The sequence below is a fragment of the Trachinotus anak genome, unplaced genomic scaffold (genome assembly GCF_046630095.1).
Source record: "Trachinotus anak isolate AG129_WGS33_773 ecotype Australia unplaced genomic scaffold, CSIRO_AGI_Tana_v1 ptg000009l, whole genome shotgun sequence".
NCBI classification, from domain to species: domain Eukaryota; kingdom Metazoa; phylum Chordata; class Actinopteri; order Carangiformes; family Carangidae; genus Trachinotus; species Trachinotus anak.
Window position 1 is genome coordinate 17,512,871 of NW_027273860.1, and position 12,025 is coordinate 17,524,895.

A 12,025-nucleotide genomic window follows, 5' to 3' on the forward strand; every position below is an offset into this window, starting at 1 on the left:
AGAATGAGTGTATGTATATGTATTCAATATGAATTACTCCAATGTATTTGAAATGCTTAGATAAAGGTTATTGCACTAAACCCAATTTAAATAAAATGCATAAAGTTTATTTACTTGAAATAATAAACCATATGCATGTTAATTATTCATTAATAATATTGTTTTTAACCATTTTGTTTTTTTCAGCCTGCACCTACAGTAATATCTACAGTAACAATATTATAAACAGTCAGACCAGTTTGTTTAACATTTTATCTATTAGGCTTCTCAAGGCATATGGTAAATTAGGGCATTGGAAAAATTCAAAGGCAGCAACATATCACACTAATCTACCTCCATTCAGCAAGAAATTCAAGAGAACACAGAACTTGCTTCTAGCTTCCTGGGATCTAATTTTGAAAAAAAAAGGATGCAAAACAATTTCACAAGGTTCAGGTGAACAGCTGTGCCTCATTGGAAGCAACACTTTGCTGCGTGCTAATACAAAAACACATACTGTAAACAGACCTTTCTACACCAATAAGGAACTCCCTCAACACCTGTACAAGTGTGCAATACATGGTAATTGCAATATTTGGTAAATCAACCTGAATAACAGTTATACTTACAGTACACTAACACTTCAAGGAATCCATAACATATGTTTACATTGCAAGCCAAATCATTGATATAAGGCTCAGCGTTTGGGTGGCTTTGCACAACCACAAGTATGCACATTAAATTTTGATAAATAAAAGTGCAGGAATATACAAGTACAAAAATTAGGAAAAAAAGTTAACTCAAGTACTGAAATTTGCAGCAGATCAACCACTTTGCTGCACTGCATTCTCCAGAGGGCAACATTAGTGCATCAGGCAAATTACACAGTCACATCTTAACTTTTTAGTTTTTGGACTTTTGGTCAAAGCTTAGTTGTGTCCAGTTCCATTGAAATTTTCTGAAGTTCAAATGTGCACTTGAGGTCCCTAGGGTGGCACATAAATTAGTCCAAAAAGCATCACACTTTCAAGGTTTTTCAAAACATCTTCATGTACAACACCAACATTTGGAGTCATCTTATCTTCAGGACTGGTACCCTCTACCTGAATGATGTTGCCCATCACTGTGTGTAATCTCTGAATCAGCATAAGCACATTTGCTTTTATCATTTTAAATGTTAAATATTTGGAAACAGACCTTGCAATAACAAACTGCCTCAAGAACTCTGCTGAACTGTGTGAAATTTGAGGTAGACAGGTAAATCAAGCAGGATAACGGTAATGCTTACAGTACACCAACATTTCAAAGATTCCCAGACATTCATTTTTTGAAATTTTAGTCATTACCCTAACACTGCCATAAAGCTAAGTGGTTGAGTGGCTTTGCACCACCCCACTGACATGTTTACAAGTGCACGGAGCTATTCTGCAGCAATAACAACCAAGACCTGTAAACACAATGAAAAATTTACAAAGTTCACTAAAACAAGCACTGAAAATTGCAGTCGCTTTGTTGTACATTTTCTAGAGGGAAACATCTGCATATCAGGTATCAGGAACATCACTGGAACATCTTGGTTTTCAGTGCTTGGACTTTTGGTGAAAGCTTGGTTGTGTCCAGTTCCATCAGAATTTTCTGGAACACTTTAAATGTGCAGGTCAGGTCCTTAGGGTAGCTTAAGTTGAGTGCATAAATCAGTCCGAAAATCATCACACATCGGAGGGTGACACATTGTAGGTTTTGCAGAAATTCCACACCTTTGAGTACAACACCAACATCTGCATACATCTCATCTCCGGGATCTGCACCATCCACCCGAATGACATAGATGCCCATTGTTGTCTGTGCAATTCCCAACTCAGCCTCTGCACATTCGCTGTCCTGGAGAATAAACAAAGAGATTGAGTTATGTCCCAATGCTAGTAACATAGTGATATTCATTTTTTTAAAAAGGCATGTGGTTTTAAAAACTTCACAGGGAGTGTTCACCAAAATGAGTAAAATGGATCTGGCCCATCAAAATTACTTTAAGAGTTCAAAGCTAATGTTTTGAAAGATGCACAACACGTTTGTTTGGGATTCACTGTCATTTGCACTGTCAAATGTTTTATACTTTACTAGGGTCATTTACAGCTGACAAGTTTCTCATTTGGCTTATAAGTTCCATCATGCTCCACACTGACAGCTACATAAGTTAATATTTCAGTGCACACTACACAGACATAGATTGTGATGCCTACGAGACAATTACCACAACTACCAATGTAAATATATTCATGACATATTTATGATGTAAAGAAAGCATGTTGACATACATTTACTTGGTACTCTTTGATGACTGTCTCCATGTTTTCATTGAGGTAGACACTGAGGCTCCTAAGGATACAGTCACGCTTGACATTTATGTCTTCATTCTGAAACAAACATAACAGCAAGATTGCAAAGCAAATTGCATTAGCTATTGCACTGATTTACAGTTCAAGTAAAGTTGAAAATCTGGCGTACTTGAATTACTGAGTCACTAAAAAATATGAACAATTTGAATATAAATTTTCTGATTGTATAATAAATGTTTTACATGAGAGAAAAATGTGGATTGTGTGTATTAAGCTTCTTTAATACAAAGATCATTAAAGAACTTCAAAAACCAGAAGGTGGTGAATGTTTGGCTATAATGAAATCACAAAACCATATTTGCTACATCAAATTAATGTAAATTGAAAATCAGTTTAACTTAAAAAAAAAGAAAGGAGAGGAGAGGGAACAAGGATGAGGGGAGAGAAAAATTCCAGTAGCAGGTTGATGTTTGACACCTTTAAAAAAGAATGAAAGAAACACACTTACTTTAGCCATCAATGCCATTATGTGCGGATTTTCTGTCCTGCCGATCCTCCTTTGGCACAGAAAACCTTAATCAGGTCATCAGTGTATCTGTCCAGTTGTCCAATGAATTTTGATGTCAGAGGGACAGTTGTTATACGCATGAACTCCAAATTAACCTGAGAGGAGAAAAGACAGGATATACCTGACTGTAACAAAGATTTAACACTGAATGCAATTTGCATCAATATTTGTATATTTGTTTGTTGTAAATGGGTTACTACACTTACTTCACTAACTTCAAACAGTGCTGTCTGTTTTGGACCTCTGTAATCATTGGATCCTGAAGAATTTCTTGTCTGTAAGAGAAGGTACGCTGCATCTTTTCCTTGATCACTGCCTCATTGTCCGTTTTCTTTACCTCTGTCAATAGAGCAACCCTTTCCACCTCTAGGCTTTCAGTGGTTTCACCTCTTGGATGGCTTGGACAGGAATTAACCTCTGCCTTCCTGGGCTTCTTTATGTTCGCAGCTGGTTTCCCCCGACCTTTCCGTTTGTTCTTAAGTGAGTTGACAATGACTTCTGGGTGTCCAGCTCGGCCAAGCTTAGTGTGGAAGTTCATCATTTTGATTTCGATGTAGTGTTTCCATCCACAATAACCAGTGCAAGTTCCTTTCTCACGCAAACACGGGTGAGTCTTTACCAGTGTCTCAGCAACTTCTTCAAACTGTTCATCCCTTGGATATGCTGTATACCTAATAATGTCTTCTGCAAGGCCTTGAAGAATATCAGATCTGACTTTTGGGGTAAGAGACAGGAGAGTTCCATTTGCATTGAAATCATCATTTCCCTTCTGGAGCACCATCTCAGCACAGTATAAAAAGCATGGCATGACAAAGACTTGAGGCCAAGAGCAGGACCGAGACTCAGGAGATGACAAAAGGATGGTATCATTGCTGCTACGGGAGTGAATAGATGTTGGATCAGTTGGTTGTTGTGATGAGGAGCTAGTAGATGCATTGGGGGAAGTCACTGGGATTGTGGACCAGATGTTTGTAGTGGCTGGATCTGAGGAGCTGGTAACCTCACAAGGCAAGCATACCACTTTCAAAGTACTTCGATCTTGAATGTCAGAAATTGACACAAGGTTCATAAAATCATTTCCAAAGTCTAGATCTTTGTATTGAAGCCTGAACTGCTCTGCCAAACCAAAGAAAGTCCTAATTTCAAGAGCCAATTCATCCACAGATGTTGGCATTCCAGATTGAATGATTAGTTTTCTTGCATCGTCTTCACCTCCAAAAAGAACTCTGAAGCTAACTGGTTCTGTCATCCTGCTTTATCAATCTAGTGCAGACACAAACACACAAACAATTATTAGTGAGTAAAATGTTCATCTTATTAAGTTCTTATCCTCCACAAGTGTTATAAAATAAAGATGTTTTGTTTTATTCCATAGATTATTAAGCTAAAATGTGATTTTGATTTGGCCTGCTGGTGCTAAACATCACATTCAAGGATTTTAAGAACTTTCCAAGCCCAGTTCCCTCAAATTCATACACAGCACAGTTCACAGACGAAGATCAAGGTTAATTAATAATAACTGTTAAAATTCAAAGCAATAGATCATATATTCATGCACAAAGTGCTTAGCATGTACACATTTAAACAGCTGTCACAACAAAACAAATGTTCAACAGAAGGCACAATAACGTATCTAAATCAAACCTTTGATGACGATGTGTCTCTTCAGGGTTACCATATGTTTGGATCCAACTGTGTAGGCCGCAAGTGGATAGCAATCAGTCAGCTCCTCAAAGTGAACCAGGGCAACCTCTCTACCTGGTGATGTTGTCAACTCAAAGGCTCTAAAGTGATCTCTATACCAAGCACAAAATAGACGAACAATGAAACTCAACTCCTCTCCCGTTATGCACATTTGTAGAATCTCAGCAAATTCAGGCATTCCAGCAGTTGAACCAGATGCAACAACCATTCCATTTCTGTAATTATTTCCCTTTGTGGTGACACTTTTTGCAAGATGAACTCGACTGATATCTGGATACTTCTGCCTTAGAGCCATTACAACCTCTTTATTCACAACATCAACCTGGACTGTGGATACATTTGTAACTTGCAAATTCGATGAACTGAGACTGGATGAATATATGTGATAACTGATCATTTGCTGGTGTTTGGCTGCCAACGAGAGTGCAATGTTCCTGAAATTATTTGTGTGCCGGGCAACTTGTTTAAAAAAGCTATGTTTAGCTTCGAATCTCATTGTCCATAAACCTACAAGAGGCCCATAGCACCTATTCAAGTGTGGGTAATGCTCAAGATTGTGGTGCTTAGGTAAAGTCTTTCCATCTGGGTCAAGCTCAGTTAGTCTCTGTCTGTGCTCGGACACTTTGACATCAAGATAGGCAATTGTCTCATCAGTGTGAACAGGTGCTACAACTAATTCTACTATTTCCTTCAGGAAATATCACTTGCCAAGCAAGCTCACCCTCTGGTATCAAGTCCCCAAGCAGGAATGGAAGCAATCGTATTAAGTTCCAATTTTCATGGGCATTGCCTCCTATTGTCTTCTTACTTGAATAGCTATTTGGTATGATGTGAGATCTATTTTTTGTCACTCCACTTATAGGTGAATTTGAGAATTAGTGTGTTTAGATATTCAAGACTGAAATACTTCTTAGAGATCAGAAAACTCAAACACAGTGCCAGTTCAAATGGGACAATGCCCTCAAATAAATCGTGCACTATAACTGGAGGATAGCCTGTGTTAACGTGAAAATGTTTAAGAAGGTCTTGCAAAAGTGGCTCCAATATTTTACCATAGCCATATACCTTTTACATCAACACTCTTGCACAACACTGTCAGATAAATTGAAGAGAGTGCTGAATGAGAGCCTGGTGGCAAGTTATTCAGAATCCAGTATACACTACAGAATTTGTTTCTTTCGCGATGTGCCCGAGGGATTACATAGTTTAAAATCATCTATGTATAAGGTTAAACAAATTTTCAACTCATCACCTGACAAGAAAGGGTTTTCTTTGAAGTACACACCATCTCTTATAGAGCAATACTGCTGGTTCCCTTGATGCTGTGTATTACTTTGCTGTAATTTGTGGCTATTGACAACACTATTGAACACTTCAGTACAACCAAGTAACTGCTGCAAAGACTGCAACAATGGAATGTATTGAAATGTCCTGCCCTGTTTTTGATCAAGAATGAACTCCACTGGCTCAATAACATTAAACAATTCCTTGAAATACTCCTTCTTCTTATAAGCTGTAGCAAGGGAGCCACCTTTCCCTATCACCTTCACCAAAGGGTTAGATTTACAAAGAACATCAGCTAGTTCCGTTAGAATTAAGCTATCAACTTCTAGGTTCTTGTTTTTGAAGAATTCAGAAATACTGCTACAAGTTACAGGCACAGACACAGTACTTAACAGGTAGTGGAGTTCATCAAGTAATTCGTCTATTGCTGTAGATGGAACATGATAAATGTTTTCCAACTTCAATAAAATTTAAGCTATTTTGTGTTCTACTACTTTTGGAAGGTCCTCTGAAGTATCAACATCACTATCTGCATCTGACAGAGTATCAAAATCTATGTCAGCAGAAGAGAAGAGAAGATCATCTCCAAGGCTACCAGATTCGTTAGACTAAGCAGTGAGCTTAACAACACCTGCTTTAAAATCTTTCAGAGTGTGGGGATTATGTTTATTTTTGAGGGTTAAATGTACCATATATGTTAGTCTGAAATGTACATCCTTCAAACATGCAAGTTATAGTTTCATACTGCTTAAGATTGGTTTACATGAATAAAGTATTCCCTCTCAGTTGAAATGTCCTTACATCCACAAATCTGGCATAAGAAGGCAGTTACCTCAACATGTGCTGTTGGCTTCCTGTGTGTTTGATATGTGTGACTCAAAAGGTTCCTCCAACTTGTGAATATACATGGACAATTTGGATATATACATGGATGCCAGCAGCCATAGTGGATATGTTTCAACCTAAAATGTTAACAATTCATGGTAGATAATGAAATGTGGCACACTTTACATGGCTACATTCACATATCTGTGAACAAAGACAACAAAACAATGTATTAGTTGTAGAGTCATTAACAACTGTCTTTCAGCTGGATGGTTCAACAGAGCCAGCACACCATTTAAAGGGTCATGTAACTCTGCTATGGATTTTTATGCTTTTTATATTGATTCATCTGAACATCAAAATTTGTTTTATTGTGATATGTTGACGTTTCTATTTTCTATATCATTGTAGCCTCCATACTTACAAAAACAGAGAGGTTGCCCCGGTATACACTTGATGTGAGAGGACGGTTCATAGTATTAGGTACCTGTAAAAGACAAGTAGTTCCAATTAGAAACAAAATGCATTTAATCAGTTCTACAACTCTGACACCCCTTGGTTATGAAATCAAAGTATCAGCTTTTACACATTTTTTTTTTTTTTAACAATAGTCATCCTTTAGACCAAAATTGTATGCATTTACTGACTATATCAGCTTATGCTTTTGATCATGTAAATGTTTTATAGTATAGTATTTTTACAGTTTTTATAGTTACAGTTGCCCATATTTGTTTTACAATATTCAAAATGGATTATGTCAGTCTGCTCTAAAAATGTGAGCCAGTGATCACCACACAATGAATTTCACAATCCATGACAAGCGTTTTAACACAGAAAAATTTGCACAACCATTAACAGTTTTCAGTTTTCCTCCATGCTTTCTCTGCACGTGCTTACATGCTACAAAAGGCCAGTTGACATGACAATCAGTTTTTCAAACTGCCACTAATGAACCTGTAATGAAGTTAACAACCAGAGTAAAATGGGCTGAGATATATTTTAACAGTGGTAACTGTTGAAAGATGCAAAAGTAAAGCAAGCCCATGCAGAAAGAGACTAAAATGTAGTGGAAGACAATTTAGCCTCATGTTTTGCACTGATGCATGGCCTGCGTGAGCAGGCTGCATCACTACCAGCCTCACCTTTCTAATCATCAGCTGCATCACTACCGGCCTCACCTTTCTAATCATTAGCTGCATCACTACCAGCCTCACCTCTAATCATCAGCTGCATCACTACCAGCCTCACCTCTAATCATCAGCTGCATCACTACCAGCCTCACCTTTCTAATCATCAGCTGCATCACTATCAGCCTCACCTTTCTAATCATCAGCTGCATCACTACCAGCCTCACCGTTCTAATCATTAGTTGCATCACTACCAGCCTCACTGTTCTAATCATTAGCTGCATCACTACCAGCCTCACTGTTCTAATCATCAGCTGCATCACTACCAGCCTCACCTTTCTAATCATCAGCTGCATCACTATCAGCCTCACCTTTCTAATCATCAGCTGCATCACTACCAGCCTCACCGTTCTAATCATTAGTTGCATCACTACCAGCCTCACTGTTCTAATCATTAGCTGCATCACTACCAGCCTCACTGTTCTAATCATCAGCTGCATCACTACCAGCCTCACCTTTCTAATCATCAGCTGCATCACTATCAGCCTCACCTTTCTAATCATCAGCTGCATCACTACCAGCCTCACTGTTCTAATCATTAGCTGCATCACTACCAGCCTCACTGTTCTAATCATTAGCTGCATCACTACCAGCCTCACCTTTCTAATCATCAGCTGCATCACTACCAGCCTCACCTTTCTAATCATCAGCTGCATCACTACCAGCCTCACCGTTCTAATCATTAGTTGCATCACTACCAGCCTCACTGTTCTAATCATTAGCTGCATCACTACCAGCCTCACCTTTCTAATCATCAGCTGCATCACTACCAGCCTCACCTTTCTAATCATCAGCTGCATCACTACCAGCCTCACCTTTCTAATCATTAGCTGCATCAACACATTTTCACTGTGAACTGTGCACAATGGAGAGAATAGATGAGACTCAGCGCTGGAAGTGTGGCTGCTCTAAACTGTTAGCGTGGGCGGCAAAATTAATAAAAACAACATACTCCGCTATGCACACACGCTGCAACCTTTCCACCGACTAACCACTGGCACCATTAAAATTCAACCGGACGTGTAGTGCTAGTGAGTGGAGCAACACACGTCTGGATGTGAGGCGGGCAGTCAAGTCTGCTGTGGCGCCTTGCAGGTGCAGAACTAATTAACAGGCCACATGCTTGCAGGACATCGTCATTAAGCAGTCCGTTGCTCATTTTAAATTAAGTAATAACTCGTTTTAATTATTAAAATTAGCCATGTTGGCTAAAGGAAAAATGGCTAACCAGCTTAAGTTGGCTGGTAGGCTACTTATTAGAAACACATGGAAGTTAGCAAGCTATTAGACTACACGGAAATGTTTTTAATTATGCATTTGATAGTAGGTAATTTATATTAGTGTGATACGATGTCAATTGCACTAATAACGTACAAACACTGATAACTGGCAAGTTATACTACAACAAATGTGGATGTAACTTACCAGTCAATGCAAGACGTTTAATGTCGTTGCTCAATGAAGCTAGGTGTGTGCAGATGGCGGGCGGAGAAAGTCCTTCTTCTCTACTAACTCTGATTTTGAATTTCAAAGACCGTTGACAAACCAGTTGAATTACCGCCATCTACTGGACTGGAGTGTGGAGCATGTACTGAAATTTTACGTAAACCTGATGTAAACCATTCTCATAAATTTCAACTAAATGAATCTTGGTTGATCCACAGCTTGTCATATTTAAACTATATTCATATGTTTTAACTGATTAAATTTAATTGTTTTTGTAATTAACAGATTTATGCTGATTTTAAGGAATTTGAATAAATAAATTCAATTTTTTTTGTGATTTAAATAAAATCAAACAGATGCAAATACTTAAAAATAAACTCTGCCATGATTCATTTTTCTGAGTGCATCTAGCCACCCCTGGTCTTGACACTCACATTGATATATCTGCAGTCGGGCCTTATACACATTCCATAATAGACAAACAAATATTTACACCCACACATATATGCTCCGATGCTAACTATCTAATCTATCCACATGACTCAGTCCTAGTCTTCAGGAGGTGTGGCGGTGGGAACTTGTGCACTACCAGCCAGCTGGCCCAAGAGAGGAGGCACACAGCCACACACAGCCAATTAATATAATATAAAGTAGCACAGAACCTCTTAATCTCTAAATCTAACCACTAGCTTTTTTTCAAAATGGACGAGTCGCCAAGTAGGTGTGACTGGGTCATGGGCCCAAACAAAGAAAAGCAGGTACATCTCAAACTTAAAAATAACTGAGTTCAATTCATTAAAGTAGGTAATAATAATAAAAGTAATGAGGTGTGAAAATCAGTGACGGATGAAAAGGTTGCAGCATCTAATACGAGACTTACTATCCACATATTTCTCCAGTAGGCAGAGGGTGCTGCATGAAAAATGACTTGGTTGTGTGTTTCCAGGTGCCTTGCAATTGGCTGACACAGTGCAGCAAATAGAGCAGACCAAGTTAACATGGGATTAGATAAATGTTTGCTTGTTTTTAAAATGAGTTCAGGTCCAACCTGTGCTGCCGTTGGTTGCCAGTTGTCGCAACAATTCAAGGAAACTGAAGGTTTTGTGTAAAACAAATTAGTCGTCTAAGGAGAAGAGTTAAACTTTATTTCTCAAACTGCAAAATATTACCGATTGCAGGAGAGTGATCTGGGCCAAGTCTGCCGGACTGAACGTGCACTGTTGTTGTTTAGTTGAACATTTTGAATACACTCTTTTTTCTTCAAGTGTCCTGATTGTGGCAAAAAGTAAAGTCAGACCACGTCTGTGTCTTCTGCAGAGCAGAGACAAGCCCCCACTGCTGCCCAGGCAAGGGGTTCTTATGCAGCAAACAACACCAGCGGTGGCACTGTGGTCTGTTTGTATAGTTGTTGATTCCACCCCTTTAGTTCCCCCTTAATAGGGCCCCTGCTGCTCTGGGTCGATTAGGTTGCTGGTGTCATGCCAGCCTCTGTGTGTGCTGTATTTCTCTTTCCCTTGCTGTTTTTCATGATAGTAAAAAAAAAAAAAAAGGCCAGAGCAGTTTCTGAAATCACTTTAAAATCTAGATGATGGGACATCATCATTACTGATGTCAGTCTCTCTCTTGCTCTTTGTCCCTCTCTCTGTGAAGCATCAGTATATCCATACATTTTCTGCTGGCCCCTCCTGTCTCTTTAAAGGCCTTCTCTATGTGTGAGAGTGTGCTGCAAGTACAAACAAGTTTCAACCATCACCAACCTGTCCCCAAACAGCTGTGAGAACTTATAAAGACAGGTTTATGTCCCATGAATTGACTTTACTCCAATCAAGGTGTAGACACATCTCAAAGATGATCAAGAGAAATGCGAGGAGCCTGAGCTACATTTCAAGTGTCATGGCAAAGGTCTGAATATGTCAATGTCTTTTGTAAAATTCAGTTTATGCTTTGTCATTATGGGATATTCAGTGTAAGTTGATGAGGGAGATAATTAATTTAAATGGATTCAACATTAAAAAGAAATGTAAAAAAGATGAAAGTGTCAGAATACTTTCAGAATTCACAGTACATGGGAGTGAGGCAGAGTACTTTCAAGCATCACAGATGCTTTGCTGTGAGCTGGTAAAGCTGTAGAAACATTTAACATCCTTGTGTCAACACTGGAAGGATATGCTATACATTTACCATACCTCTGCAAGATTACACTCCCATGACACTTGGCATGACACAAGCATATGATAGGGGTTCTGAGCAGACAGTTTCATTTGTCACAGTGCATGGCAAGTAAGATAACCTTATACTGGATTTACAAATTGAAGTTTTTGTGACTTCTTACATGACTTCCAAAAGAAACTATTCAGGCAACTATGTATAAAGCTTTTAAGAAGAATGTCCTAACAAAGCTCGTTATCTTGAGATAACGACATATCATGAGAAAATGATTATCCCAAGATAACAGGCAAAAATATTTGTTTTCTCAAGATATTATCCCGTTATCTCAAACAAAAAAATCATCTTCTCCTGATCATATCTCGTAATTTAGGGATAACAAACTTTGTTATCTTGATAACAGGGTAAAAAATATTTGCAAGTATGGCCTTTCTCAGCTTCCATATAGAAAACAATGCCTGAAGCTTTTAAGAAGAACTTCCTTAGTCCAATATGTATTGTAGACTCAAAAAACTTGGTTTAAGAATGAA

The 12,025-nt window shown here is 38.5% G+C and overlaps 1 protein-coding gene across 3 annotated transcripts; it reads right to left on the minus strand.

Moving 5' to 3' along the window:
- Nucleotides 1–621: 621 nt before the first annotated feature.
- On the minus strand, nucleotides 622–10,840 carry LOC139625541 (uncharacterized). 3 transcript variants are annotated; one of them, XR_011691917.1, is made up of 8 exons: nucleotides 9,309–10,840; nucleotides 7,121–7,183; nucleotides 6,704–6,900; nucleotides 4,528–4,679; nucleotides 3,090–4,146; nucleotides 2,824–2,978; nucleotides 2,295–2,393; nucleotides 622–1,860 (listed from the first exon to the last, which is right to left on the minus strand). XR_011691917.1 is itself a non-coding variant. In XM_071485598.1 (7 exons), exons 5-7 carry the CDS (start codon nucleotides 2,839–2,841, stop codon nucleotides 1,540–1,542), a joined length of 438 nt encoding a protein of 145 aa, XP_071341699.1. In that variant the 5' UTR covers nucleotides 2,842–2,978; nucleotides 3,090–4,146; nucleotides 4,528–6,900; nucleotides 7,121–7,183; nucleotides 9,309–10,840; the 3' UTR covers nucleotides 622–1,539. The 3 variants fall into 2 exon arrangements, 1 of the variants encoding a protein (XP_071341699.1); XR_011691916.1 differs by having other exon boundaries at nucleotides 4,528–6,900.
- Nucleotides 10,841–12,025: the final 1,185 nt, after the last annotated feature.